At 43.5% G+C, this 27,189-nt stretch overlaps 1 protein-coding gene across 2 annotated transcripts in view; it reads left to right on the top strand.

Annotated features, from left to right (window-relative positions):
* Positions 1-7,907, top strand: part of KCNN3 (potassium calcium-activated channel subfamily N member 3) — a 177,297-nt gene extending 169,390 nt beyond the window's left edge. The window contains exons 8-9 of one of the 2 annotated variants that reach the window (XM_079925355.1): positions 2,651-2,896; positions 3,143-7,907. In XM_079925355.1, the coding sequence (XP_079781481.1) occupies positions 2,651-2,896; positions 3,143-3,175 (279 nt within the window). In that variant the 3' untranslated portion in view covers positions 3,176-7,907. Of the gene's footprint in view, positions 1-2,650 lie in introns of both variants that reach the window. The other variant, XM_079925354.1, reaches the window with a different exon arrangement.
* The last annotated feature ends 19,282 nt before the right edge of the window (positions 7,908-27,189 follow it).

Raw genomic sequence — 27,189 nt, 5'->3', positions numbered from 1 at the left:
TGGGGCTGAGACCCAGGGGCCCGGATTCAGTCCAGAGCTCGTTAGGGTGCCCCTGCGGTCAAATAGATTTGTGGTGTTGTACATTCTGGGAAGAACACGCACCCTGAAGAGGTTCTGTGAATGTTAATTAATGAAGGAAGCACTCTTGCTTCTAAAGTCACGCTCTCCTCTGAGGCGGCCACAGAAGAGTCCTGCCCTTTGCAAAGCAGAGCTGCCTCGCTCCACCTCTGTGACGGCTCCCTCTGGGGCTGCAGCCAATTTCCTGGTGGGAAGGTATCCCTACATTTTCAATCCCCCTTCTCCCATCTCCTTTCTGGCTTCTCATTTTTTGCCACCTTCCTTTACTTTTTTTTTTCGTTCACCTCATTCCCTACTACCTTGGCCCCCGCGAGCACCAATGGTTTCTGCATCTTCCTGGAGTAACTTGAAATTTCAGGTAAAATAGGACAGGGTGTCACTGGCAGATGACCAGAAGCCCCTAGAGCCACAGTGCCTGCAGGTGGGGTTTGGGAGGGTACTAAGCAACCGCCAACCTGGCCCACAGGAACACCCGAGAGCATGAAGTCTCCCAAGAGCCTTGCTCCCAAGTCTGATGTCCCTTGTTAGTTTGCAGGGAGACATGTGACTGTCACCTAGATAAGGGCTCTACAGCCCAACCCAGGAAGCCAAATTATACCCAGAAAGTTGCCTGGTAAGAGGATAGTCAGAACCATGGTGGTACGGTTGGAACAAAAGTGGTTTCATTTCAATTAAATGAACTGAATTTGAGGGATGAGTAGACGTAGGGTGGGCAGGACTTTGTGCTGGTGAGCTATGGGGCCTGAGGGAGAGGATGACGCCCGGGTTTCAGGTGGGGACAGCCTGAATGAATGGCCTCTCATGGAGCCAGGGAACAAAGAGCAGATGTAGGACCGAAAATGGTGCACTTGTCACAAGCTGCCTTTGTTCAGTGCTGCTCTGACCTGGTTTTATAACTTAACTCTCAGAAGACAAGTTTATTTTATTACATTAAAGTTTTATTTTATTGGCAGTTCCCTGGAGGTACCGCATTTTTGCTCCCCTGCTCTCACGACCTCGTTCAATGTTCATTCACAAAAGCTTACGGAACACCTGCTCTCCAGAGGCAGGCCCTGGGCTGGGCCCCCTCGGGAGTCTTCTCTCCTTTCCTTCAGCCACTCAGGTCTCGGTGGGAAATGCTGAGAAACTCTCTAGGTATATGGAAACAATTTGTGGCGCAAAAGGTCTTTTCCCATCAGTTAAACTCCTACATTGGCCAAAGGATGGAAGGGACGGTGATTTGCCCCTGTGCCAGCACTTTATTCACTCATTAGTTCTACCAACGTCTTTTAGTGCCGACCACGTGGGACAGACCCCCTTGCTAGGCATGTTTATGTACACTTGTCCATCAAACAATGTTCGTTGAGCATCCCCTGGGTGCCAGATGCTGTTTTAAGCCCTTGGGACACATCCGTGAACACAACAGGCGAAGGTCCCCGCCCTGGAGGGGAGAAAACAGACAATAATAAGCAGAAGAAATAGCAAATTAGTTAGTTTATTAGAAGGTGGCATGAAGAAAAGAAAAGAGTTGAGCAGGGTTAGCGGGATCAGGGGTAGGGGTGGGACCAAAGTGCCATGTTAACAAGGGCAATGGGGGGAGATGATTTTTAAGGGGAGGCTGAGAGGTGGGGAGGCTGTCGGCCATGGGATGTGTGGGGAGTGAGCAGTGGTGACAGGGCGGGTCCCTGGGACACTGGGAGATGGCACCGAGAGCAGGAGGTTTACTGGGGACACCACCAGGACAGCACCTGTTGGGGAGCGAGGGAAGCAGGATGGGGCAGAGGGAGAGTCTGCACTGTGATACGATTGACTGACAAAGGCCTCGACCAACCCACGGGAGTTCCGGAGGTGGACTGGCCCTTCAGGGGTGTCCCACATTGAGGCAATGTCCCTCCTCATTGACCAGGCAGGAGAGGGGCTGTAACCTCAGCGAGGCAGCTCCCTTTCACTACAGCCCCGTCCTGAGTGAGTTACGTTGTACGTTGTACATTCTGCCTGCTGTGTTGAAAGTTGGGGCGGCGGGGGGCGGGGAGCAACAGCTCTAGAACTATGTGTTGTTATTATTAACTCCTATTTCATAAGGCAACCAAGCAGAGAGGTTAAGGGGCATGAGGGAAGGCACATTATTAGTGAGTGGCAGACGTGTACTTGAACCTGGCCTACCAATGCTAAGTCTATTGCACTGTCCGCTCCCCACCACAGAGCCGTCTCTTTCATCAGTAGGTGCCATTGCGCTATGAGCTGAGAGGTTGGACGAAGTAAGAGCATGAGGACACTTCAGGGACTCGTTCTATTGAAGAAGAAAGTGCTGCCTTTCCAGGCTATATATTTTCTAATCTATTTTTATAAGTAATATACATTATTTTTGTAATCAGACAAAAACACACACACACAAAAACCCACTGTGCCATTTGAGCCTCCAAGTCTTCAAGAAAGTAAACTGTTTCTCTGTCCTTGGCCAGACCCGACACGGCCGGTGTGGAAGTTGATCCCTGGAGGAGTTGTATTTCAAGTGTAATCTGGAGGAGTATTTCATTTTTCCCATTGCAGATTCCTCTGCAATGACCTGTCGTCTCCCTGTCTCTCCAAACAGATGCAGAACGTCATGTATGACTTAATCACAGAACTCAATGATCGGAGCGAAGATCTGGAGAAACAAATCGGCAGTCTGGAGTCGAAGCTGGAGCACCTCACCGCCAGCGTCAATTCCCTGCCCCTGCTCATCGCGGACACCCTGCGCCAGCAGCAGCGGCAGTTCCTGTCTGCCCTCACGGAGGCCCGGGGCGTCAGCGTGGCAGTGGGCACCACCCACACCCCACTCTCCGACAGCCCAATCGGGGTCAGCTCCACCTCCTTCCCAACCCCGTACACGAGTTCAAGCAGTTGCTAAATAAAACTCCCCACTTCAGAAGCATTACCCATAGGTCTTAAGATGCAAATCAACTCTCTCCTGGTCGCTTTGCCATCAAGGAACATGCAGACCAGGGAACGTAAAGAAGAGAGACCGAGCTAATTAACTAACTCATGTTCATTCAGCGTGCTTGGTTTGATATGCCTTGAAACCAGAAATCTGATCTCTGTTTAGGTGCCTCTACTCGGGAGCAGCAAGAGGAGATGACAGGAAGCGACGCCTCTGGTAGGGCCCTTGCGGCACAGTTGGTGGAGAACAGACACCCACGTTCAATCTCAGGTCTTCACGTGGTGGGGGGTGGGAGCTCAGATGCACTGAAGTAGCCGGCAGTGAAGCCAGCCCGGAGGAGGGTCCCGCAGGGGGAGGGCGTGGTGTCAGGCTTGGGGGATGGGTTCCTCACCCCGGGGTCCTCCAGCCCACCTGTCTGCGTTCCTTCTGTCTAAGGAAGCCCCTGGATGACAAAGTAAGGGAGAGCTGCCCACAGCTTTTGCCAAGACAGACATGCTTTCCTGCCATCCCTCGCACAGTCATAAAACAAAATTTAGACTGAAAGAAAAATAGACAAATAAAAAGCCAGACTTTCCATCCAATATTAATACCCATATAAACCTGTGTATTTGCAAGCGTGTGCATGTACACACACACATACACATCCCACAGTCAACCCAGGTCTTTTCTGGTTTGCACCTGGCCCAAATAAAGAGGGACCTGGTACCTTACCCTGCACGCAGTAGGCACTCTCTAAATGCACGTTGAGTTGGTCTGAATCGGGATGTGGGTGCTGTCAGTTCAGGTAGTTTGCCAGTGTCGGCCACGTCCTGAGCTTCACTGAAGATGCAGGTTGCTTCAAACACAAAACAGGGTGCTTTGCCCTGGGTATGCACCATGCTTGCTCTGAGATGAATGACAAGCCAAAATTGGCATTCTGGAGAGATAAGCAGCCTTCTAAAAATAACAGCTTCTGCAGAGTTTTCATCTTATATCCAAACAAGCTGTGTTCCACTGGAGCGCATGATCAGGTGTATGTGTGTGAGGGAAGGGGGGCGGGACCTGTCCAGGCAAGCACACACATGCGCCGACAGGTGCGACCCCAGGACACCTGCATGAATAGGAGTATTGTCAGGGGGGTTTGCTCAGTGCTATTTATCCAGCAACAGGTTTACAGCCCCAGATGTTAGGAGCGCAAAGGGGTCAAGTGCCTCACCTGAGAGCTGGGAGAAGTGATGGTGAGTGGCCCAGCTGGTCCTTTCTACCTGACCTAAAACCACCTCAAAGTGTAAGGTTATGAGGATAAAGGGAGATTCTAGGGAACCCCGTGGGTAAGATAAGGTGACAGGGATTTGTCAGTATCCTGTTCCTGCTGTGCCACGTTAATCTTGGTGCAGAAACTATTGTAATACATCTCAAACTCCAAGGGACTCCAGAAACATCCAGAGCCAGTGTACGACAGGCATTGTGAGGAGGGGGCATGGGGATGCGTGATATTTTCCGCACTCCATCACCTAACCATGCATAATGTTTGTAATGTGAAAACCATCATACTAATCATCACATTTCTCATTCTGAGGTCTTTGACGTCTGCTTGTGGGGACTTAAATCATACTGTAGGGAATATTTCATCTGTTTAGGGTAAAACAGAAGGGTGTCATTTGTGGATGGCTGTCCTGTTGGGTTTCACTTTGTACAGGACATCACCACTTTTCCAAAGGCAGAGTCTAGCTGTGAAGACTTTTCCTCTACAGCACTGGGCCTGGTCTTCTAAGGGCAAGGGAATCATCAGACAGCAAAAGGTAGACCACCCTAGAAAGGCCACTCTTTCAAGAAGAGCTGGTCTCTTGTTCAACCTCGTCTTATATCTCTTTTCATTGCTGTGCTCTTCCCTTGATACCCTCATTTTTATCTTGATAACTCCTTTGAGCACTTTCCTTGGTTGCTTTGCACACCATAGATGCCGCACTTGCTGCTGGCTTTAACATTTTTTTGCTTGTCCTTTTAACTATTGATTATCTAAAAGATCCCTCTCCTTTTTTATGTCCCAGCAATGGTGCTCCTGTTTTCAGTGACAGCTGAACATATAAACAGACCAATAAGCAGATGAAATAACCGTGCGGTTTCTTTGTGGCGTTAGTTCATTTCACAAAGAAATGAAGTGAAGAGCGCTGACAGGTCAACCTGAACATGCCAATCCCAATCATCTAACCTACAGCCCTCAATTCTTAATTCCTGGTCACCCTTCCCATTCCCCCGTAACCCTGTGATGTGTGTGTGTGTGTGCAGGTGCACACAAATAGGGATTTAATCTGAATTTCAAACAAATGGCATGCAAGACTCCACTGCTACCCCTCCTGCCAAAAAGTGTGTGTAGACTGTCATTGACCCATCACTGTCTGTGGGCGACTCTTCTTTAACCCACCACTAATGCTATTCACTTAGGTAAATCCTGATGACCCATAACCTAGCAACACTAGCAAAGAGAGTGGTTGGAGATATTTCCAGGAGCGGTAGCCACTGGCATCCTAGAAACATATGGGCATTTGTAGCATGACTGGACCTATTGGTAGTGCAATAGCTATGTATGGTTTTTATCCTTGGCGAAAGAGTACTTACTCTTCGGGAAAAAAAAACAGTGATCAAATCTGCATGTCGATCCTGCAATGGTAAATGGGAGGCTGCTTCTCTGTGCTGGTTTTTCAGCTTTATGTGGGGAAGTTGCCCATTCTCCTGCAAGTACAATCAACCCTTGATGACTTAGCTATTGATTAGGGTGTAGCTCACCCAGGTTTTCTTCCTACAGCCCATCTTTTGGTTAATTCCACTGAGCCTCAGCATCTTAGTCAGATGGGGAAAGGGTGCAGGTGGATTCTCGTGCCATGACTTCTTGTTCTGTAATTTCAAGTTTGGTGGTGGAGGAGGTTTAATTATCTACTCAAGAATTGGCTATACAGAAAAACTATTAATTACAGTAACCTCACTCCAGTACTGAACTGATTGAGTTCTGCCCACTCCTGGAAGGATGACCCAGTGGCAGAGCCCCTACTATAATCCTTCTGATAACTCAGTGTCAGGTAAAAGTACTCTAATATTCCCTAAAATATCTAGACACTTGAATTAAAAATACAGAGCCACCCCCTCATCGCTTAAGCCATATTATAGCTTCATGTACTGTAAAGTCAGGGATGTACTGTGATACTTTAAGACCACTAATCTCAGTGGAATTTCAGGACATAGCATCAGTTGGTAAATTACAGCAGACTAGGGAGTCACTCCTCCTTAGATTGAAGTCCAAATAAAAATCAGCATCTTTGGATCAAAGACCACATATGTGTGATCACCATCAATAAATTTATCATGAAGTGTCTATGAACTGCTCTTGCCATCCTCCTAATATGTAACTTCATGACATCATTTCTCTAGAAATGCTTAATGCAACGCAAAAGAATAAGAGGGGTAAGGCCCTGCATCACCACTAACCTCTGACCTCAGCAAGTACCAATGGTGTAACAACAATCTCATAACTGAAGAGGTATAGAAAATGTGTGTGCAAGTAATTTCCAAAGTGCTGAGCAAGTGCAAACTGTTGTTATTTATTAAAGGCCAAGAAGAAACAGCATTGAAGAAACAATGATTTTAATATATAATATTTGAGGCTTTCCCCCTTAGATTTTTGATAATTTCTTGTGAATAAGTAATGATGGAAGAGAAGAAAACTAGAGACGCAGAATCAGAATAAATAAAACTCTAACACTGGATCCACATCTTTGGCCAATGAATATAACCACCTCATACCTCAATTTCTCTATGCTTAAAATGAAGGTAACAGTTAATATTCCTAAGTACAAAGTATTCAATAGATTTTAAAATGAAATCACTATTGCCAACAACAGCAGCCCAGACTGACTCTGGCAAGTGCGCACTTTGATGTTGCCTCTGAATGTAGTCAATAGTTACCAAAAAGTAATTCTTACATATCAACCTATGTGAAATTAGCAGGGAGAAGTATGGGATTAGCACATAGTTCCAGGACCTCTCTCCTTCAGAGCATACCTCAACAAACAGTGCACCCCAAATTAAGAACCAGTGTTTCATCCCAGAACCCATGGTGTTGCTACCATCACAGTACCGCACCTGAGACACTATGAAGTCATTGCACTACCAGTAGGTTACTGCTCTTTTAAAGTTACTGCTTTTAAATCCTAAAGTACGTCCCAGTTCTACACAATCATCCTACTTCCCTGGATGTTGCTTAGAAGCAGATGAAGGCTCCATCAGTGGCCATTTGGCTGCCCCTATTGACTCTGCGGCATTCGGTTTCAGTACCTTAGACAGCTATCTGGTGACTTCCTGGTAGGCGGGAACAGCCCCTTCCCTTCCCTGCAGCCAGTCAGCTTAATGACGCCCTGGACAGTATCCCTTCCTTCTCTACTGCCGCCAAAGTAAACACTGTGGGAACGGGATCATTGATACCACTAAGAAAGGAATGTTACAGGGATAGCAATATTAACTGTCTGCCTCTGGCAGTAGAATATAGGTGAGCGCTCTTCATCCTGAAAGCTTGTGCCAGGCTGTGTGAATAGTAAACAGTAAACTCCTGTCAGACAAGTAATATGTAGATTTTCACTAAAATAGACCGAAGCTTATTAAAAGTACTCAGTGCAATGGTATATAAATACATACAGATAGAGAAAAAAAATAACTGTGATCTTTTTTTCTTACACCATTACTGGAAATGCCCAAACGTGAACTGGAGTTCCCTCTGAACAAAACCATTATCAAATCATCAACGTATGACCTCCAAATCTAGGTGCCAAGTGCCCTGCCACAGTTGTTTACACACCTGAGAAACGTGTTCTGGAAGCTGTACTCTTGGGCCTGGACCATGTGCTGAAACAAACAAAAGAGACGTTGTGACCAACCAAGCTGATGGAGGAAAAGCACAAAATTCAACACCAACCTATAGTTCGGATCCCAAAGAGATGCTGAATTTATAGCCAAAAAAAAAATTATATATATATATATATATATATATATATATATATATATATATATATAGACAAAGCAAATATCAATCTGATCGGAACAGCCAACATCCAAGTTCACAGAAGAAGGACAGGGAATAAACAACATTCTCTAGCTGTGTCATATTGTCTCAGTCTTTGAATCTCAACCAGGACTGATCCACCTTCATCAGACACACTTTTTAATGGCGCAACAACTCAATGCTGGTCCCAGACTCTCCATTCTGCACTGACCAGAAGAGAACAACAAAAGAGAGCAACAGATGTTAATGGAGGAAACATTTTCATGGTGAACTCAGAAACTGATGTGTTTATATTCAGAATCAGATGAGCTTCAATATGAATTTGCATCTTGCCTCTGTACTGCTTGCTATTTTTTAATGATAGGAGAAAGTATAACAGTTTATTTTAAATATGAAATATATTGCTATATTATAAAATATATTGTAACTTTCAACTAACATTTTGTATCAAACTAGTCTTTAGCAGGTCCGGTGTCAGCCTGCTCTCCCAACGACTGTTTCTGAGTACACATCACTGTTAGTGATTCCCTGACACCCAGACCAAGGGTCCTCAGCCTACAGAACTGCCATATTCTAATTCTCTGAGACGTGACTATTAGACACAAAAGAACATTGTTCCCAGCTTAGATGACTAATTCTACCCTAAATTCTTTCAAGCCATTTCAGAAGAGATTTTAAAAGCCATCACTCCTTTAGTAGCTGTGCAAAGCCAGTTTAATAAAAATGCAGGCTCTTTCTATATAAATGCAAAGAACCTCTTCCATAAATGACATGTCTCAAACACAGTCAACTGGTGTTTCCTTTGGCAATTTCAGAATGGGGCATAAGGAAGAGTCTTGTTCTCCCGTGACACAAGAGACTCAAAATTCTAGGCATTATAAGTTTCTCTGTGTCAGAGTATAACTGGGATTGGAATTCCATTTACCCGGGGCCCAATGAGAGGCTGGTGTGCAGACGTGCTTTCCTGAGTCAGCAGTGCCCTAGAGGGTGCGGGGTTTGCACATGTTTATCCACAACACTGAGCACAGCTCCTGAGGGACTGAGGGGAAGAGGCGGGACACGCAGAGAGCTGGGCTTCCTTTTCTGCTAGTTTACTCCAGCTGGGAGGAAGGAAGAGTTTCAATCAAGATATTTTCCTTTACTGGCAAAATTGTGGCAAATTCTCTACTTTGGCAACTATGACATCCATGCCCCACCTTCTCTGAGACACACGTGTAGAATTTCTCACTTCCCTCCTTTGACTGACCAAAGGACTATTTGTAGATGAAAACAGGATGTGTTTGGTTATAGAACAGAGGTTTCCTAGAATCAGTGGGCCTCCTCCCAACGAGGACCCTCATTTGTTACCATCACTCCGTATAGTGCTGCACAGGTGCAAACCAAGTAGCATCAGGGTAGATTCAACTGAGTATGCGCATCTCTTCCCTTCACAATCTCTGACGACTCACCCAGGTATACTGATAGTGCAAAACGGCAGGTTTTCTCCTGGGAAAAAGGCTGGAACCCTCTCACACTTCCATTCATTTGAGCTTAAATATAGGTAAGGCTGGGGCTTCAATGGTATTAGTCATGCCATTCGAAAGAGAGATATCTAAATGCCCAGTTTCACTCTGCCTGTGTAGCTGAGACCTAACTTGGACACACATTTTATTCTTATTGAGCTGAGTTCTCTCAGTTCTCTCTCTCTCTGTACTGCTCCCCATAACATGTTAGGCAGAGCTTCATTAAAGCCATCAGAACACCAGGGCACCAGTTTTTAGCAAGTTACCCACTCACTGGGTGATGGAAATGAGTTTTTCTCAATTTTATAATTGACCGATGAATGGACTGGTGGCAATTGATTTATCTCGTAATACTTTTCTGCTACTAAATAGAACTGGCTCTTTTGGCTTTTCCTTCTAGCCTTTCTCAGACTAAGACTTGTACATTTATAGAGAGTGTTCTGATTTTCTACTCAAAGTTATTATTCGATCTAGAGTCAAGGAAACCAATACAAATTCCTGATTTGGGGAAAACAGACCTTTGGACAGTAATTCAGGTATATAGCTCTATGCTAACTCTTGCTAGTCAAAGCATGGTCCATGGACCGGCAGCATTACCATCACCTGGGAACTTGTTAGAAATGCAGAATATCAGGCCCCACACCAGACCTACTTAATCACATTGGGCATTTTAACAAGGTCCCCAGGTGATCTGTATACATATTACATGTTGAGAATCACTGGCCAACAAAATTAATAATCAGAAGATCAAGCCATTTCTTCCTTGACCCTCATCTACAGAATTATTTGAGGAAGTAAAGGTCCTCTATGATCATAATGATAAAAACAAATGTATCTTAAAATTCCCCTTGAGGTCATATAGCTTGGGTGGTGTACACAAAGAAGCAGTCTCTTCCCAGTCTAATTTTAAAAGTACTCACTTCATTGCCTTGAGCCACGTCAAAGCACCTTTTTAAGGTTTTCATTTTAGTGTACGCTGGCAGGGCCATCAGAATATCAGGTGGCTCCTCGGGGTAGGTCCCCTGGAAGGCCACCTGGCTTTCTGCTCAGCATAGTACAGAAATAGCTGCATCTGTGTTCCTTCCTTGAGAAACTCACCATCCCACCAGTGGGAACCCTCCTCCCTACAGGAAACTAGCAAGAGAAGTTCGTTTAACCACCTAGAAACATTCCTAATCTCTTTTAAAACCAAGCGTCTTATTCGTTACGCCAACCAGACACTCCGAAGTAAGCAAGGAAAGATGTAAATTGTGATATTGGCGCCATAAATCGATATGTACCCAGAAACAGTTATGTTCTGAATTAATGGCTTTAACCTGTTCATTGTAAAAAGTGCCTTGGACTTCAATCTAAAGAGGTCAGTATAAATATATATGTGTGTGTGTGACATATGTAGGCAAATATTTACATATTTATACGTACATAGGTGCACACACATATACCCGCACATTCATATATAATATATACATACATATATAAATGCTTCATTATATATCATATTGCTATTCGCAGCTCCATTTCTTTTGTCTGGTCCTATGTTTATTTGTTTAGTGAGACCTTTACATAGAGAGGTTCTATTCAGGACATCGATGTATTTTTTTGTTTGTTTTTTACTTTTTATTAAAAAGGTAAAGGATATTAAAAAAAAAAAAAAAGTCAAGTGCCTGAAGGTTTTGAATGGAATTGTGGTCAACTTTCTCAGGTCACCAAAAAGGAAACCGAATTTGCCTTTGGGAACAATTTTTCTGTTTCAGTGACTTTGTTTTCCCTTTGCAGGAGTGCATAAGTAAGAGTGGTTGCAGTGATTCTATAATTTCATTATAATCCATTTTAAACCTTTTAACAAAAGCGAACCTTTTGTTCAGTCTAGTGCCCAGTTCTCTTCACACATCAGCATCAGAAGGGCCTGGTCTTTGTGAGCTAGGCATGGTTTTGTTGGCATTGGACAGACTAAATTGCAGGGGATGGGGCTTAAATCAGCTCTAAATATTGCTTCCTTTTTAGCAGCACACACAGAAGGACAAGTAGGAAGCTCTCTCCCTGAACCAGGTGAGAACCTGTCCTAGAAGGCCGGCAGAGGGACCCCAGTGAACTTTCTAGAGCTCCTGTGCCCTGCCTTTCTACAATAATACAGTCACCTGTATCAATCAGCCTGTCTACCTTAGCCAGAGGTCTTCTCTTTCTATGGTGTGACAGCTTGTAAGGGACTCACCTCTCTGGTTAGAAGCCCCCCAGAGCCCCAGGGGGAAGTCTTCAGGTTTCCATGGCTCTGCTCATGAGCTCAAGGAGGAATTTTACTTCTTCAAACCAACTTAAATCTTCTCTCCAGTTCCCTGCCCAAGTGGCAACGCCCTCATGACAGCCAGGGCCGGGCCAGAGCGGCAACACCCAGTCATGGTGTCAATCAGAAGAGACATTGCAAAATATCAGAGGGCACCAGAAAGACAACAGGTCTCTCCAGCTGTCCTCACAGCTGCAGCCACATTTGTGGAATCGTCATTAAGAAGGCTTGGCAAATCAAGTTCCCCAAATGGAAACCCCCCTACCCTTACTTTCCTCCCCATGAATTTTTCTGTAGCTCTAGATAAAAAAAAAAAGAAAAACAAAAATACAATTTAGGTGCTTTCAAAACACCTAAAAAACACCCCTCTTTGGGACTTTTTCTAAGTTAAAATATTTAAAAAATATATATCTAGCTATATTTCTGCTGTTCTTCCCAAAATTCCTTATGAATGAATACATATACCAACTCAATAATTACGAAATAACAATACTTCGTACTTATAGACAACCTTTCATCCAAGGACCTCAAATGTCAAATGTAAGTTAGTTGTCACTCTGTGAGGTAGATGACAAACATTATTCCCATTATTCAAATGGGAAAATTGAGCTAGAGAAAACCGAGCAGTAAATGACATCTAAGTCAGGAGTTAAGCTGAAAATACAACCAAAGATTTTTCAGCACATTTTGGGGGGTGGGGAGAATGGAAACTTGGTGGCTCAAATTCTATTGCTGGCCACCTTTGGATGAGTAAGACCAAGAATGTATGTCGACCATATGCCCAGGCCCAGGCTTGGAATGTAAATGGTGGGCTGGTTTGTGGGTTTGGAGGTCTGGGTGGGAGACTGCATCTCTTTCTTTGTGCAAAGTTTGAGAGTTGTGCCGTTGGGGGTAAGCTGAGTCTATGGCCTTTGCCACTTCCTCTTAAACTGAAGCTGGAGAGAAGGGGCATTTTTTAAATGTTCTGGCAAATGCTGATACAGTATGACGGCATTCAATAAAAACAAGAAGGGGACTGACACAAACACAAAACCAAAAATGCAAGCGGCTGATTTCCTTTAATTTTATCTTCTTCCTTCCCTATGTCTACAGTTGTGAAAACAGGAATTTTTAAAGGAGGAAATCTTAAATTAGATTGGAAACAGAGACCCCTGGAAAAAGTTGCCTCTTTAATCAAGGGTTACCCTGGCGTTGATGCCTGTGTCTGACTCAGGAGATTGGCCCTGCCAACAAGTAGGCACATGAACGGCTTTAGTGCCTAACCCAGTTTTGGTTTTTGGGTTTTGTCTTATTTTTTTGCCTAACCCAGTTTTAACAACCTAGAGAGAAATGGAGAACCGTGCCCAAGGTGAGCAGCTGTTATCAATGAGGATGTATAGACACACTGTTGTGTGATAAAGCCGCTTTCAGCTATGTTCAAATAAAGGATCAGGCAGTAACACAGTACAGTCATTCCATTTATCTGAGCAAAGGTTCTCAATCTTGGCTTCACGCTGGAAGCACCTCAGAAGCTTTTGAAAAGATCCAAGCCAGTGCCCCCAAGCCCCGAGATTCAAAAGGCAGAGTCTGGGGTGGTGCCTGCACATTTCCCTGAAGCCCCCCAAGGGGTTCTAAGGGGCTCTCAGAGTTGAGGGCCGATCCAGAGCTTGTTGAAGTGAGACCCGCAGGTGCCCAGCCTGGCCAGTGCCCCCTGGGATCTCTACCCTCCCGAGTTGGCAAGTAGCCATTGGGGAGGGGGCAGGGGAGAGAAGATTTGTATAAAGACGGGGATTTGCTTGAAACTCCGTTCCTTTCATCCTGCCCTCGTTTGTTTTCAGTTTTGGACCCATGAACCTGTGTTCATTTGCATTTGGCTCTACACGTATTGGCAAACAAGGCCGCCAGGTTATTGTTCACTCAGTATTTCTCTGCCGGGCTGCCGCAGCCTTCTGCTTTTGCCTGACATACAGTCTGTCTGGGGCTTAATGTCTTTCTTTGGCCTTAGCTCTGGGCGAGGATTAGCGGACGGGCCATCCCAACATTTTTCATTAGGCAAAAAAGGTTAAGATTAAAAATAACATGCTGTCCTTGCTAGTAGGTGTCTCATGAAACCTAACGAAAACAGGGTAATCTGCCATGTGACACTCATGGATCCTTTCCTAACTATATTTAAACATTAAGTCAAATGGCTCCTATCCTAAAGAAGACTTGACCCGTTATTACATTATGCATACCCACGAAAGCTGGGGGAAAGGGACATTAGAACCGGAAAGTGGGCCCTGTTCTCAGAACTGGACAATTCTGCTAAATTCAGGGCCCTCTGAGTAAGACTGCCCCCTGCAGGTCAGACAGAAATACAGCAACCCAGGGAATCGGAAACCCCTCAGGCATCCGGGAAACTCATTTGTCAGTCACGTCCCTTACCTTACTCAGAGGCAATGGGGGGCAAGAGAAGTGATTGGCCCAAAATCAAACAGAGAATTTCTGCCTAATTGGGCAGAAACGGGACTGGAACGTTGCCACCCCCTGTTGAGAATGCCTTCTGTGCGGGCGTGGAAAGCTGAGGCCTGCCCAGAGTCTCGCCACGTTCTTCCTAGATTCATCCTCATCAATTTTGCAAATGTTAGATAAAAATAAAAGGCCCTGCTTCCCCCACACACATGTTCACACACACACATACACAGACACACACCACATTATCAATCTTTCCCTGAAAACAAAGATATGCATATTGAGACTGGCCAAACTAATTCATCATGTATTTTATATTCCAGAGGCATTGATCATTTTCACTGTTATCTGCCTTTAGTTAAAGAATTTGGAGCTAATACTTGCAAATCTACAAGAATCCCCACTGGTTAGGAAACATTAGATTATTAAAATGATGCAATTTTATATCCAGCATTACAGTGGATTATGCTAATGGTGGTCAAGGTTATTAATCTTTATTTCAGTCACTACTGCAAATAGTACATGAACACTAGCCAAAATTAGCTTTATCTTTTATTTTTGTGGCATGAATTTGAAATTTACACTTCATTTTTTCCCGGGAACAAGTCACACTTAATAGCATCTCTTTAAAATGCAATTTTGTCCCCTAGAAAACCAAAGGTGGAAAACACAAATGCAATATGTTACTGCTGCCTATGGGCGATTTCCTCTTTACTTAGGTAAAGCTTCTTTCCAAATCTGTTCTACCTCCTACTTTCCAACACTGGGGTATCACTTAAAAGCCATCAAGTATTTCTCAAGAAAGAATACATATAGCAGTGGGGCACCCACACCCCAGTCACTCATCAAGGGATATGTCAGGTCTTCTGTAAGCTCCTGTACACCATGATTCAATTGCCCTTTCTTCTAACACCCTCCTCACCTCCCACCTCTTGGAATGAGAAGGTAGGTACATAGCTCTGCCTGAACATCAGAATTTAGGAATCCTAACAGATTTATACTTAAGGTTTCCTAGAGAATTTTTCTAAGGATGAAAATGCAATGTTTACTTGACTCAGAAATTTGGGAACCTAAGATCCGGTTTGGTTTTGGTTCAAATGAGAAAATAATCATCTAGTATTGTCTGAACATCATCAAGAGGAGCTGACATCCATTATTCATTACCTCCACGACATCCATTCCCCCAATTCTGCAGCCCATAGTACATGGATTTTAATTTGATGAATTTACCCTTCCCCCATCTCCACTGTGCATTTGCGTAGGAGTAATCCTACTTCCAGACCCATGGTGGACCAAGGCAGGCTAAGGCAATTAGAGGGACTCATCACTCTCATGAAGGGATGGGCACATGGCCCAAATTAAGCCAACATGAGCACATGAATCTCAGAGCCAAGGCTTAAGCAGGAACTACCAGGAAAAAAACAGTCTTCCCCAGGAAGGTATGGTACAGATTTTGTCAGGAACTGATGTGCCCTTTTGTTTCATGAGGGAGAGAGTGGGGTTGACAGGGGGCCAACACATGGAACATGAGGTTGAAGCCAAGACCACAGAAGGCAGAGAGGAGAGGAAGAGAGAAGTGGGGGTCTTGGTAAGTTCCTTGGAGCCACTGACTCTTCTAATTACCTGAGCCAGTAACTTTGCTTTATGATGAAGTCATTTGCAGGTGGATTTTCAGCCACATTCAACATAAAGAGTCCTGGTGGAGAAGAACCAACCTTCTACACACATGTATGATTCCCCAGAGGAGTAACCAGAATGAGAAAGGGAAATGCTTATACAGTAATTCTGACATTTAAAACGTTTAAAACACAAAAACTAAATAGGATAACAAGAAAATTGGAAATGTCAAAAGTGACTCTAGAGTGTACCTTGGCCAGCAGAGTAGAAGGGTGATGGAAGAAGGAAAGAGCCATAGAATGAGATTCTGTTCCATGAATCAAGAGACTAAAACGGACAATCATTAATCAGTCAGGTGGTGGAGAGGAGTGCAGTAAAAGTGATCTAGGTATTTTTTGGAAGGAAGGTAAATATTGATAACTTCAGAGTTAGATAATTAAAATTATAATCAATTATATCATTGAAATGGAGTCTATAACTTCCAAATTAGTAGAGACTGAAAAACTGAGGAAAAAAATCAATTCAAAAGGAGGAAAAACACAGAAAAGATGGAACAAAGGACAAAATAAAATGGAATAAATATACCCAACTAGTTCCATAATCACAATGAAAATAATGGACTAAATGCTCTAGGCAAAAGAAAAGGATTGTCAGACCAAATGTTTTCAGTTATCCAAATAAATGCTATTTATAAGGGACACATCTAAAACATAAAGAAAAACTGAACGTACAAATTTTAAAAGGTACACCAAGTATATTGTAACGAAAAGAAAGTTGTGTAGCTATTCAAATATCATGGGGAAATATACTTTAATGTAAAAAGCACTGAATTCACCAAGAAAATATAACAATTCTGAACTTATGTATTTGATCATTTGGCCTCAAAATACATAAAACAAACATTTATGGAACTACAGAAAAACACAGACAAGCCCACACATTTAACAATTTAAATGTGTTACATTTTCCTGTGTTAGGAAAATGTAACACATCTCTCTGAGTAAGTAGTAGATCAAGCAGACAAAAAAAATCTGAAAGGACATTGAAAATTTGAATGACAATAATTATAAAATCACACCTTTTCCTAGTACATGGAACATTAATGAAAATCAACCACTTAATGGGCCATGAACACATTTGAAAAGACTCGTACCATCAAACAACATTCTTTGAGTACAATGTGATATATACTAAAAATCAGTAAAACAAAAACTTATAACCAAAATATGTCTTTTGGAAATTAAGAAACATACTTATGAATAATTGATGAATCAAAAAATAAATCATAATGGAAATTTTCAAATATGTAACTTTAATGAACTTTAACAGAACTTTAATGAAAATACATTTCAAAATTAGTTGAATGCAATTTTAAGAAAAGCAGAATGAACGAATAGAGACAAGAGCAGAAATTAAATAGAAAATAAACATACACCAGATAAGATTTTTAAAAAGACAAAAGTTGATCCTGTGAAAACAATTAAAACTGATAAACCTCTAGCAGGATTGAACAAAAAGAGACAGAGAAGGAAGAGAGGGAGAGGGAGAGAGAGAAAACACAAAGCAATCTTAGGAATGATGCTACAATCACCAAAAAGATAATAGGAACGGTGTTTGGATATAAAAGGGAAAAAATAGATTTCTAGAAAAAGACTACTTACCAAAACTGACTCAAGAAAATAATTTAAAAATAGAATAGTCATAAAATCATTATAAATAAATAAGTAAATGCTTCAAATTTTTCCCACAAAGAAAATGCCTGGCCTGGATGATTTTACCAGCAAATTCTACCAAATATTCAAGGAGCAAGATAATTCCAATTGTACACATTTTTTTCCAAAGCATAAGGAGAAAAAAAGGGCTGTTCTCCAATTCATTTTATGAAGCTAGCATAGCATTGATATCAGAACCTGATAAGGACAGTACAAGAAAGGAAATCTATAGACCAGTTTTATTTATGACTTTAGATGCAAACATCCTAAACATACTATTATCAAACTAAATCTAGAGATAAATGGGGAAAAATACATCATAATTAAATTAGGTTTGTCCCAAAAATGTTTGTTTAACATTAAAAAAAAATGAAATTTGCCACATTAATAGATCAAAGGAGAAAAATCATTTAATAATAATTGATTTTTAAAGAAATTAAGTAAAATCAACATTGGTTAATTTAAAAAAAGCAACACTGAGCAAATTAGGCATAGAAGGTATAGTGTAATCACCCTATGATTCACGCCTTTGTATACTCTTCACCTCTTGAGTGTGGGTGGGACTTGTGACTATGTCTAGCCAATAGAATACGGCAAAGGTAATGAGATGTCCTTCCTGTAATTAGGTTTTGTTACAGAAGACACTGTCTTAGTGGACTGAGAGAGTCTCCTGCTGACTTTGAAAAAGCAAATAGAAATGCTGTGAACTGCCCAGGGAAAGGGTCTGTGGCAAGGAACTGTGGGTGGGAGGCCTCTAGCAGCTGAGGGCAGACAATAGCCAGTAATATGCCAGAACTCTCAGTCATATGAGGAAATGAATTCTGTCAACAATCGGAATGAGCTTAGAAAAAGAGATCCTTCCCTAGATGAACCTCCAGATGAGACTGCAGACTGATTGCACCCTGTGAGAATCTGAGCAAATGACCCAGCTAAGCTGTGGCCACACCCCTGACCCATGGAAACTGAGATGATGAATGCGTGTTGTTCTGAGCCATTAAATTTGTAGTAGTTTGTTATGCAGCAATAGAAAATTAATACAAAGGGAACTTCCTTAACCCAATAAATGATATCTACAAAATCGTATCTTCCTAAAGCACACACCATATTTAACGATGAAATCAAGATGCCTGTTATTACCACCTCTGCAGTGGAGTTCCTAGCTGTGCAATATCAGTAGAAAATAAGAGGGAAAGGATCAGAAAGGAAGAAGATTTTGTCATTACTTGCAGCTGATATGACTGTCTGCTTGCCTACCCCAAAGCATCTGAAGATAAAGTATTAGAATTAATCAGAGAGCATGGTTGCTGGATACAAATTCAATAAATAAAAATTAATTTACATGTCTATACCCTATCAATAAGAAGCTACGGAATGAAATTTTACAAAAGCAAACATTTATAATAGCATCCAAAAATATTAAAAATCTAGAAATAGGGACTTCCCAGGTGGCACAGTGGTTAAGAATCCTCCTGCCAATGCAGGAGACATGGGTTCGAGTCCTGGTCCGGGAAGATCCCACATGCCGTGGAGCAACTAAGCCCCTGCGCCACAACTACTGAGCCTGCGCTCTAGAGCCCATGAGCCGCAACTATTGAGCCCACACGCCACAACTACTGAAGCCCGCGCACCTAGAGCCCATGCTCTGCAACAAGAGAAACCACCGCAATGAGAAGCCCCCATACCGCAACAAAGAACAGCCCTCGCTCGCCACCACTAGAGAAAGCCCACGTGCAGCAACGAAGACCCAATGCAGCCAAAAAAAAAAAAAAATCTAGCAATAAACTAACACTATATTTTAGAGCTTTACAGAGAAAATTATGAAATGTTATTAAAGAACAATAAAGAAAACAAATAAATGGGAAAATATTCATGTTCAGGATTGTAAACATGTTTATTCTCCCCCAAATTAATCTATAAATTTAATGCCGTACCAGCCAAAATCCAAACAGGTTTTTTTTGTGTGAAATATGACAATCTGATTGTTAAATTGATACAAAAACAAAGAGGTCTTGACATTTCTGAAGGAGAGCAAGGTAGGAGGACTTACCATAGATCAAGAAGGTTTGTCATAAAGGTAATATTAAGGTAATGTGGTTTTTGTGTAGGGAAGGGAGGACAAATTGAACAATGAAACACAACAGAGAGCTGACAAACAGACATACATTTATGGAAACTTGATCTGTTATAGAGCTGGCCTTGCAAATCAATTGGAAAAAATAGACTATTCAATGAACAGCACTGAAACAATGAGTACCTAAATTTATACACAAAAATGAATGCTGGTTGAATTAAAAACATAAAGAAAAAATGTGATACTTCCAGAAGACAATAGAAAACATTCCTTAAACAAGACTCCAAAAGCTCAAACCAAGAGAGAATGACTGACAAATTTGAGTATATTGACTTTCTATTCCAAAAATGAGAAGGGAGTTACAACTTGTATGACTTACAAAGTCAAGCAAACCAATAGGGAAAAAAAAACAGGCAAAAAAAAGGAAAATGGGGACTTCCCTGGTGGTCCAGTGGGTAAGATGCACTGGACCCCCAATGCAGGGGGCCCGAGTTCAATCCCTGGTCAGGGAACTAGATACCGCATGCATGCCGCAACTAAGAGTCTGCATGCCGCAACTAAGAAGTCCGCGTGCTGCAACTAAGACCAGCACAGCCAAAATAAATAAATATTTTTTTTAAAAAGAAAGGAACATGAATTGCACAAAAAAGGAACTGCAAATGTCCATAAACATATTAAAAAGGTGGTCAGCTTCTAGTGATCAAGGAAATGCAAACAAAATCACAAGTTACTATTTCACATCCATTCGAGTGATAGAAAAAATGTTAAAAATCAGGTACTACCAAGTGTTGTAAGTATGTGGAGCAACTGGAACTGTCTCCCATCGCTAGTGGGAGTATAAACTGGTATAACCACTTTGGAAATCAGTTTGTCATTATTTAGATTGGTTGAGTATGTGCATATCCAATGACCTAGTATTATTTGTAAAACAAACAAGCAAACAAAATACCACTAGAATCAACCCAAAACAAGAATAGAATGAGTAGAAAAATTATAGATAATCACACAATGGAATGTCGGGCCGCAGTAAAAATGAAATCAATGAACTACAACCGGGTACACCAGCAGGAATGACTCCGGTCACATGACACTAAGGGAAGAAACAGCCCAGAAAGAATACACATTGTTTGTGCCTGTGATATGATGTTCAAAACCAGGCAGAACTAAATAATATCCTGCTTAAAGATACAGACATTGGTGTGTCACGGGGAAAAAAAGGAGATGAGATTGGAGAAGGGTGTCAGGGAATTCTAAGCTTCTGAACATTTCCTAGCTTTCAATCTGGGTAGATAAGATACAGATGTTCATTTTATTATTCTTCTGTAACCTGTACAAAAATGTATACATACATTCTTTTGTATACCTGCTATGCCTCATAGTTTTTTAAAGTTGATAAAGCAGCACCCAGCACATGCCAGGTTTTTCCTCTGGTCTAGTACAGCTGGTCGGCATATAGGCAGCAGTATCATCTAAGATAAGTAGAAGGAATGACCCAACATCCAGGAAAGCAGGACAAAGCTGAAGGTACACCCCTGGAAGCCTCTGATGCTGTTTTAGACTTTAGGAGACAAAAGAGATGCCCATAAATGACATCCATACTTCTTCAGTTAGGAGCAGAGCTTTTATCTCCAGAGAACTTTGACCGTGAGCACATGGCAGACCCTCCTGAACACTGAGGAGAAGGGAAGAAAGAGAAAGCTGTCCTTACAGGTTTCCCTAAAGAAAAAGGAGCCCTGCCAAGGATGTCTTATTTAATCAAGAACAACTGAAGTGGGACTTGCCTCGTGGTCCAGTGGCTAAGACTCCACGCTCCCAATGCAGGGGTCCCAGGTTCAATCCCTGGTCAGGGAACTAGATCCCGCACGCTGCAACTAAAGATCCCGCACGCGGCAACAAAGATCTCGCATGCCCCAAATGCCAGAACTAAGACCTGGCGCAGCCAAATGAATAAATAAGAACAACGTAAGTACCCCACACCTAGATTTAGAGTCAGCTAGACCAGGGTTCTTATTGCTGACTTTGGTGCTTACTAGCTGGTGACATTCTGTGAGAAAGAAGAGCTCCAAGCGTCAGTTTCCCCATCCGTAAAATGGGAATACTAATAGTACTCCTACTGGCGGGTTGCTATGAAGATTAAATCAGCAACACATGTGAGCTCACCTCCCACACGCACAGGGCCAGCCCAGTCTCCAGCTGCTGTGTGGAGTCACTTATTTCCAAGCTTTGTGTTTTACCCAGAGGGAGCTGACTTAACCATTGCTTCCTTTCATCTAATGATGTTGCTTTCTAGTCTCTGCCGTGCCTAGATTCAACCAACTCTCAGCATAAAATAAAGAGGGCTGGAAATCCCAACACGGTGTCCCAGGGGATGCAAATCAAGAATGCAGCTCAAACGACTCTTATTACACCCGAGGGTCTAAAGCACATCATGCACTGTGATTAAAAAGAGGCTTTACTGCCTCAAAAGTACAATCTTGCCAGTCCTCCCAATCATCAAGAAATCATAGGAACTGACAAATATCTCCTCCCAATCTCATTTTACAGAGGTCTGCATTCAGAGGGAGACATGCATCATTCAGGAAACCCCAGGGGCCAGGGAGGCAGCAGCTGCTGGTTCCCTCGGAGGAGGATGCCGGGGAAACTCTTCCTACTGCATCTCATTCCCCTCATCCCCGTGGAGCCGCTAAACACCAGCGTCCCCAGGCCGTTGGGGGCTGGGCTCCTCCCCACAGCTATGAGCCCTTCTGCCTTCCCTTTGCCACCTTCCCCCAGGTAAGGCACAGCGATTGGTTTCCCCTAATCGACCCTCCATATCCTCTGCTGTGAAAATACTCTCTCTTCCTCCGTTTTCTTCCAAAATGAGTCAGTGGAATAATAGCCACTTCACAGCGCATTCAATTTTCAACAGTCCACTCTCTCCTCTCACCAAAAGCGCTAAGATGCTTCTGGCTAAATTAATTATAAATTGTGATCTTCCTCTTCCTGCTTATGTTTATTTTCCTTCAATATGTCAAAATTCTTGGAATCAAAAAGACGAGCTTCGAAATAAAGACCACGTAGAGAGCGAATTACGTTCTGCCCTGCATAGAAATTCTTCAGGTGCTCTCCCTGTCTGTGGGATCAAGTCTACATTCCTTCACATGATGTCTAATCCTATCCCACTGTGGCCCCAATCCACCTTCCAGCCTCCTTCCCTCTTTCTACCTCCCATCCTGCTTTCCTCATCCATCCCTCCCTCTTCCGTTACCCTGTCTCACACTCACGCACGCACGGCTGGGTCTCATAAACCTGGGTTTCACATACCTGTGTTCCCTAAGGGTTTACACATGCTCTTCCTCCTTCCTGGAGAGCCCTCACCTCCATTTTGCCGAGAAAACTCTACCCCATCCTTCAAGACCCACTTCTCTAGGGGCCTCTCCATTTCCCTCACTCTGAGGATAACAGCTCTCACTTGTCTAAACACCTACTGGTTCTCAACCTGCACATCAAGATCACCTGGAGAGCTCTCTAAAAATACAAATTCCTGGCCCTTGTCCCAGACCTTCTAAGTCAGAATCTCCCCAGTGGGAACAAAGCACGCCAAAGCCTCACAGGTGATTCTAATGCACAGCCACGGCTGAGAAGCTGTGCTGCGCAGCAGCTGTGATCATGGGCTCTGGAACCAAATACTCTGGATTTGAAGCCCGGTTCTGCTGCTAACTGGCTGCCTGCCCTTGGGCAAGTCACTCAGTTTCTCTGTGCCTGCATAAAATAGGCATGATGATGATAATAGTGTCTACCTCCCAGAGCTGCTGTGTTAAGTGAGCTAATATAGGAAAAGCGCCTGGCACAGGGTCAGCGTTTAATAAGTGTTAACTATGTATCGTGTGTCTCTGGCACGCACTTCAAGTAATCTTCACAATAGCCCTGAAAGACAGTTACGATTAATCATAACTTACAATGAGGGATCTGCAGCTCACAGAGATAAAGCAAACTGGGATTCACACCCAGATCTGCCTGCCCTCAGAGCCTATGTTGGTTCCAGTAAACCACATGGCACTTTGCAGTAGGCAAGTCGCATTGAAATGGCCTTACCATTTGGATGGACCACTTGACATTGGATGTCAAGTTCCTTGTAGGTTGGATACATGTCTTGAGCACCTTTGTATCCCCGATACCTAGCACAATAAAGGACCTCAGTAAATACTGGCTGAAATGTGAATTCATAAAGAAAAGAAGGAAAGGAGGGAGGGAGAGAATCAGTCATGGAACAGTGGTCCGCGTCCCCGAGCAGCTCCCGAGGCTAGAATTGTGCCATGCCCCACCCTTTGGAGAATGTCTTCACAAACGTTATCTCCTTCACAAGAACTCCCGTGGCAAGGATAGCTTCTCCCTATTTTACAGGTAAGAAAATGGAGGCAAAGAGTGGTAATGGTTCTTGAATCGCTTGATTTCTTTTCTTTTCTGTTATAGATTCTATTCTCTGTGTATGTTAATGTAGTAAGTCATTTTCAAATCATCTATGAAAACAGACAGTATATAAATCGATTAAGAAAGGTTTGTTATTGATGTCGTTTTTACTCCAATTTACCTCCTTGAGAGAAGGGGTAGAAGTCTAAATTCCTATTTGCTGATGTTCTCTAATTAACAGATATGGAAACAATTGTGATGCGTTCGCCACGGGGTCTATCTTTGGGAAGGCTTGAAGAATGTATGTTCGTTTGGGTTTTTTTTAAAACATACGTGTCAAATGGAGGAGGCACAGGGGTGAGTTGTGGGTACTTCACTCCCCCAGGGGGTCCCGGAGGAGTAATTGGTCAAGGGAGCAGCAGCAGAAACTGAATTTAACAAAGAGGGATCCTTCTCTGGTGGGTGGAAGTCATGTGACTTCAGCTCCTGCTGGCCAGGAGAGCAGTAGTGGCCTCCACCTGGATCTGGAAACAGAGCCCAGGGTACCTGCCCTAACCGGCAGGGCCAGAGTGCGGTGATGTACAACAGGGACGTGTGTTGGAACTCAGTTGGTAGCAAAGAACGAAGGACCAGGAGTCAAGATCACACCCCACCATCAGCGCCCGTGAAAGCCGTCCCAACTTCCAGACCACCAAGTAATATGTTCAAGTATTATTTTTGCTTTGCCTGGGATAAGCTTTCTGGTTTACGGTCTTTCTTTTGTTGCATTCTATTCCTCAAAAGCCTGAATTTCCCCCCTGTGAGCTCACATTCCCTGGGAAGCACCGTGTGTCAGGATAAGGGGCCCAGACCTGTGACCCTCCTGGTGGGCTGCAGCAGCAAGGGTAGGCTGGGAGGGCAGGTGACGGTCCTCTGGACACACAGGCTGTCTCCATCCTCCCTGTTCCCAGGGCCCTATCAGGTGACCTCGCTGCTGCCCCAGGCAGAGGCATTTCTCTTTTCCAAGTGCTTGGTTATAACCCCTTTGGGGGAAGGTGGTAGAAGGAAACATTCAGGAACCCTCAGGTCTGGAGCAGGCTCTGGAAGTTCAGATCACACAGGTTATAGTAACCAAGTTTCTCCTTAGAGATAGTGACTCCAGGCAGCAGGTGAGAGTCACCTGGGACTAGAAGGGGACAGCATGGCGAGATCCTACCTGTTAAGGGCCCCAGCTTGCCCGCCTCTGGCCCTCCATGAACTATTCATAAGGCCTCTTTGGCAGCATTTTAAAGTCCAGGTTGAGCAAGACTGTTCAGTATGGACCAGACAGGTGAGACCTGATTGTTAAGGAGTTAACAGGAGCCAAGCAATAGCCTGGCCAAAGGAAGAAGACGGTTTCATTCAGCCAGACTGGAAGCCTCAGCTTGAGCTGAGGTCATCTCTCTCTTTCCATCCTCCTCCTCTGTGTCCCACCCCTTCTTCACAAACATTTAGAATAAAACCCATCCCTGCCTCTGAGAGATCAGGTTTATCTTTTTTTAATAACATTGAGGAGAGAGAGTTGGAGGCAAGTTGTGCCTGAGTAATAAATATAGAACAGGTTCTCAATACATCATAGGCTGACACATCAGGGACTCAACAATGACTGGAACCTATAGCCAAGTCATTAATTTGCTGATTCACTTCTGGAGAAAGCCCACCAGCTTTGAATTCCTCATTAATTTCCATAAACAAACTGTGTCCTCTGTCTCCGTGGGCAAGCTAATGCGGTTGATAATTACTTTTGCCTTACTATTCTAGTTTCAGAGTTGGAGTTTGGTGATTAAAATACCTATAACATCAGTATTTCGTTTCCAAAGACATTTGAATTTTAAATGAATAGTGCAAAGCTTCGGGTACCTTCATACACAAGTGCACCTGTTTATTCCAGTTTGGCAGTTTTCTTCATTACTTCTGTACCAGAGGAATTGCAAAGATTAACTGTTATTGCTAAACTTAAAAATTAAAAGCATTACACTGGTAATGGGCATTGTTTCATATTTTGGGGAGCCATATGATTCAGAGAAACCCCCAAAGTACAGATTCATTCTCTTTTTCTTACAGATGGTTCAGTGGACAGAGCAAGGGTTTGGAGTCAGAATGACCAGGGTTCATATTTCCAGCCCTCCCCTTACTAGGATGTGTCAGTAGGCAAGTTATCGCAACTTCTGGACCTCAGTTTTCTCATCTGCACGATGGGGAGAGTATGTGAAAAGGCTGCTGAGGATTAAATGTGATTGTTTAAAGCAGTGATTTCCTGGACCAGCAGCATCAGCATCACCTGGGAATCTGTTAAAATGCAAATTCTCAGGGCTCCATCCCAAACCTGCCGAACTAGAAACTCTGGGGGTGAGGTCCAGCGATCTGTGTTTTAACCAGTCCTCCAGGCGATTCTGATGTCCACTCACGAATGAGAGCCCCTGGTTTAAAGCACAAAGCATACAGCAAGCACTCAAGTGTTCCCGTTTCCTTCTTTCTCTTTAAATAGCAACTGTTCTTTGCATCTAATGACTTGCACGTGGAATGAGCTAGTGATTTCTGCCTACCTGCTCAGTTTTAGTTAACACAAACTCTAGACCTAAATAGTCCTTTGGGGATGGATGCCCACAGTCCAAAAACATCACATAATTCACCTCAAAGAGGTCATCTTCCAGGAAGCACACTGGAGAGGGGGCGGGCAGTTAACATTATACATTATTTTGTGGAAGGTTTCTTCATAGGAGGGGACCTGAAGTACTCTTTTCATTTCAGAAAGAAACCAGGTACTTTCAAATTCCCATACAGCCAGGCCACTGGTGGGGCTGGAGCCTTGACTAAATGCTGCCATCCTGTGGGCAGAAGCGAGACACAGTGCATGACCACCTGGCCATCCCACCAGCACTGGCCAGGCATCCATAACACACCGGTCCCCAGACTGGGTCCAGACAGGTGCAAAGGTGTAGACATTGAAGCCCCTGCCCTGAGGACCTTGCAACAGACTAGTGAATAAGATGAGCATGGGGCTTCCCTGGTGGCGCAGTGGTTGAGAGTCCGCCTGCCAATGCAGGGGACACGGGTTCGTGCCCCGGTCTGGGAGGATCCCACATGCCGCGGAGCGGCTGGGCCCGTGAGCCATGGTCGCTGAGCCTGCGCGTCCGGAGCCTGAGCTCCGCAACGGCAGAGG

Source organism: Stenella coeruleoalba (genome assembly GCF_951394435.1).
Source record: "Stenella coeruleoalba genome assembly, chromosome: 1".
NCBI lineage: Eukaryota > Metazoa > Chordata > Mammalia > Artiodactyla > Delphinidae > Stenella > Stenella coeruleoalba.
This window is presented reverse-complemented; position numbering and strand designations above follow the sequence as displayed.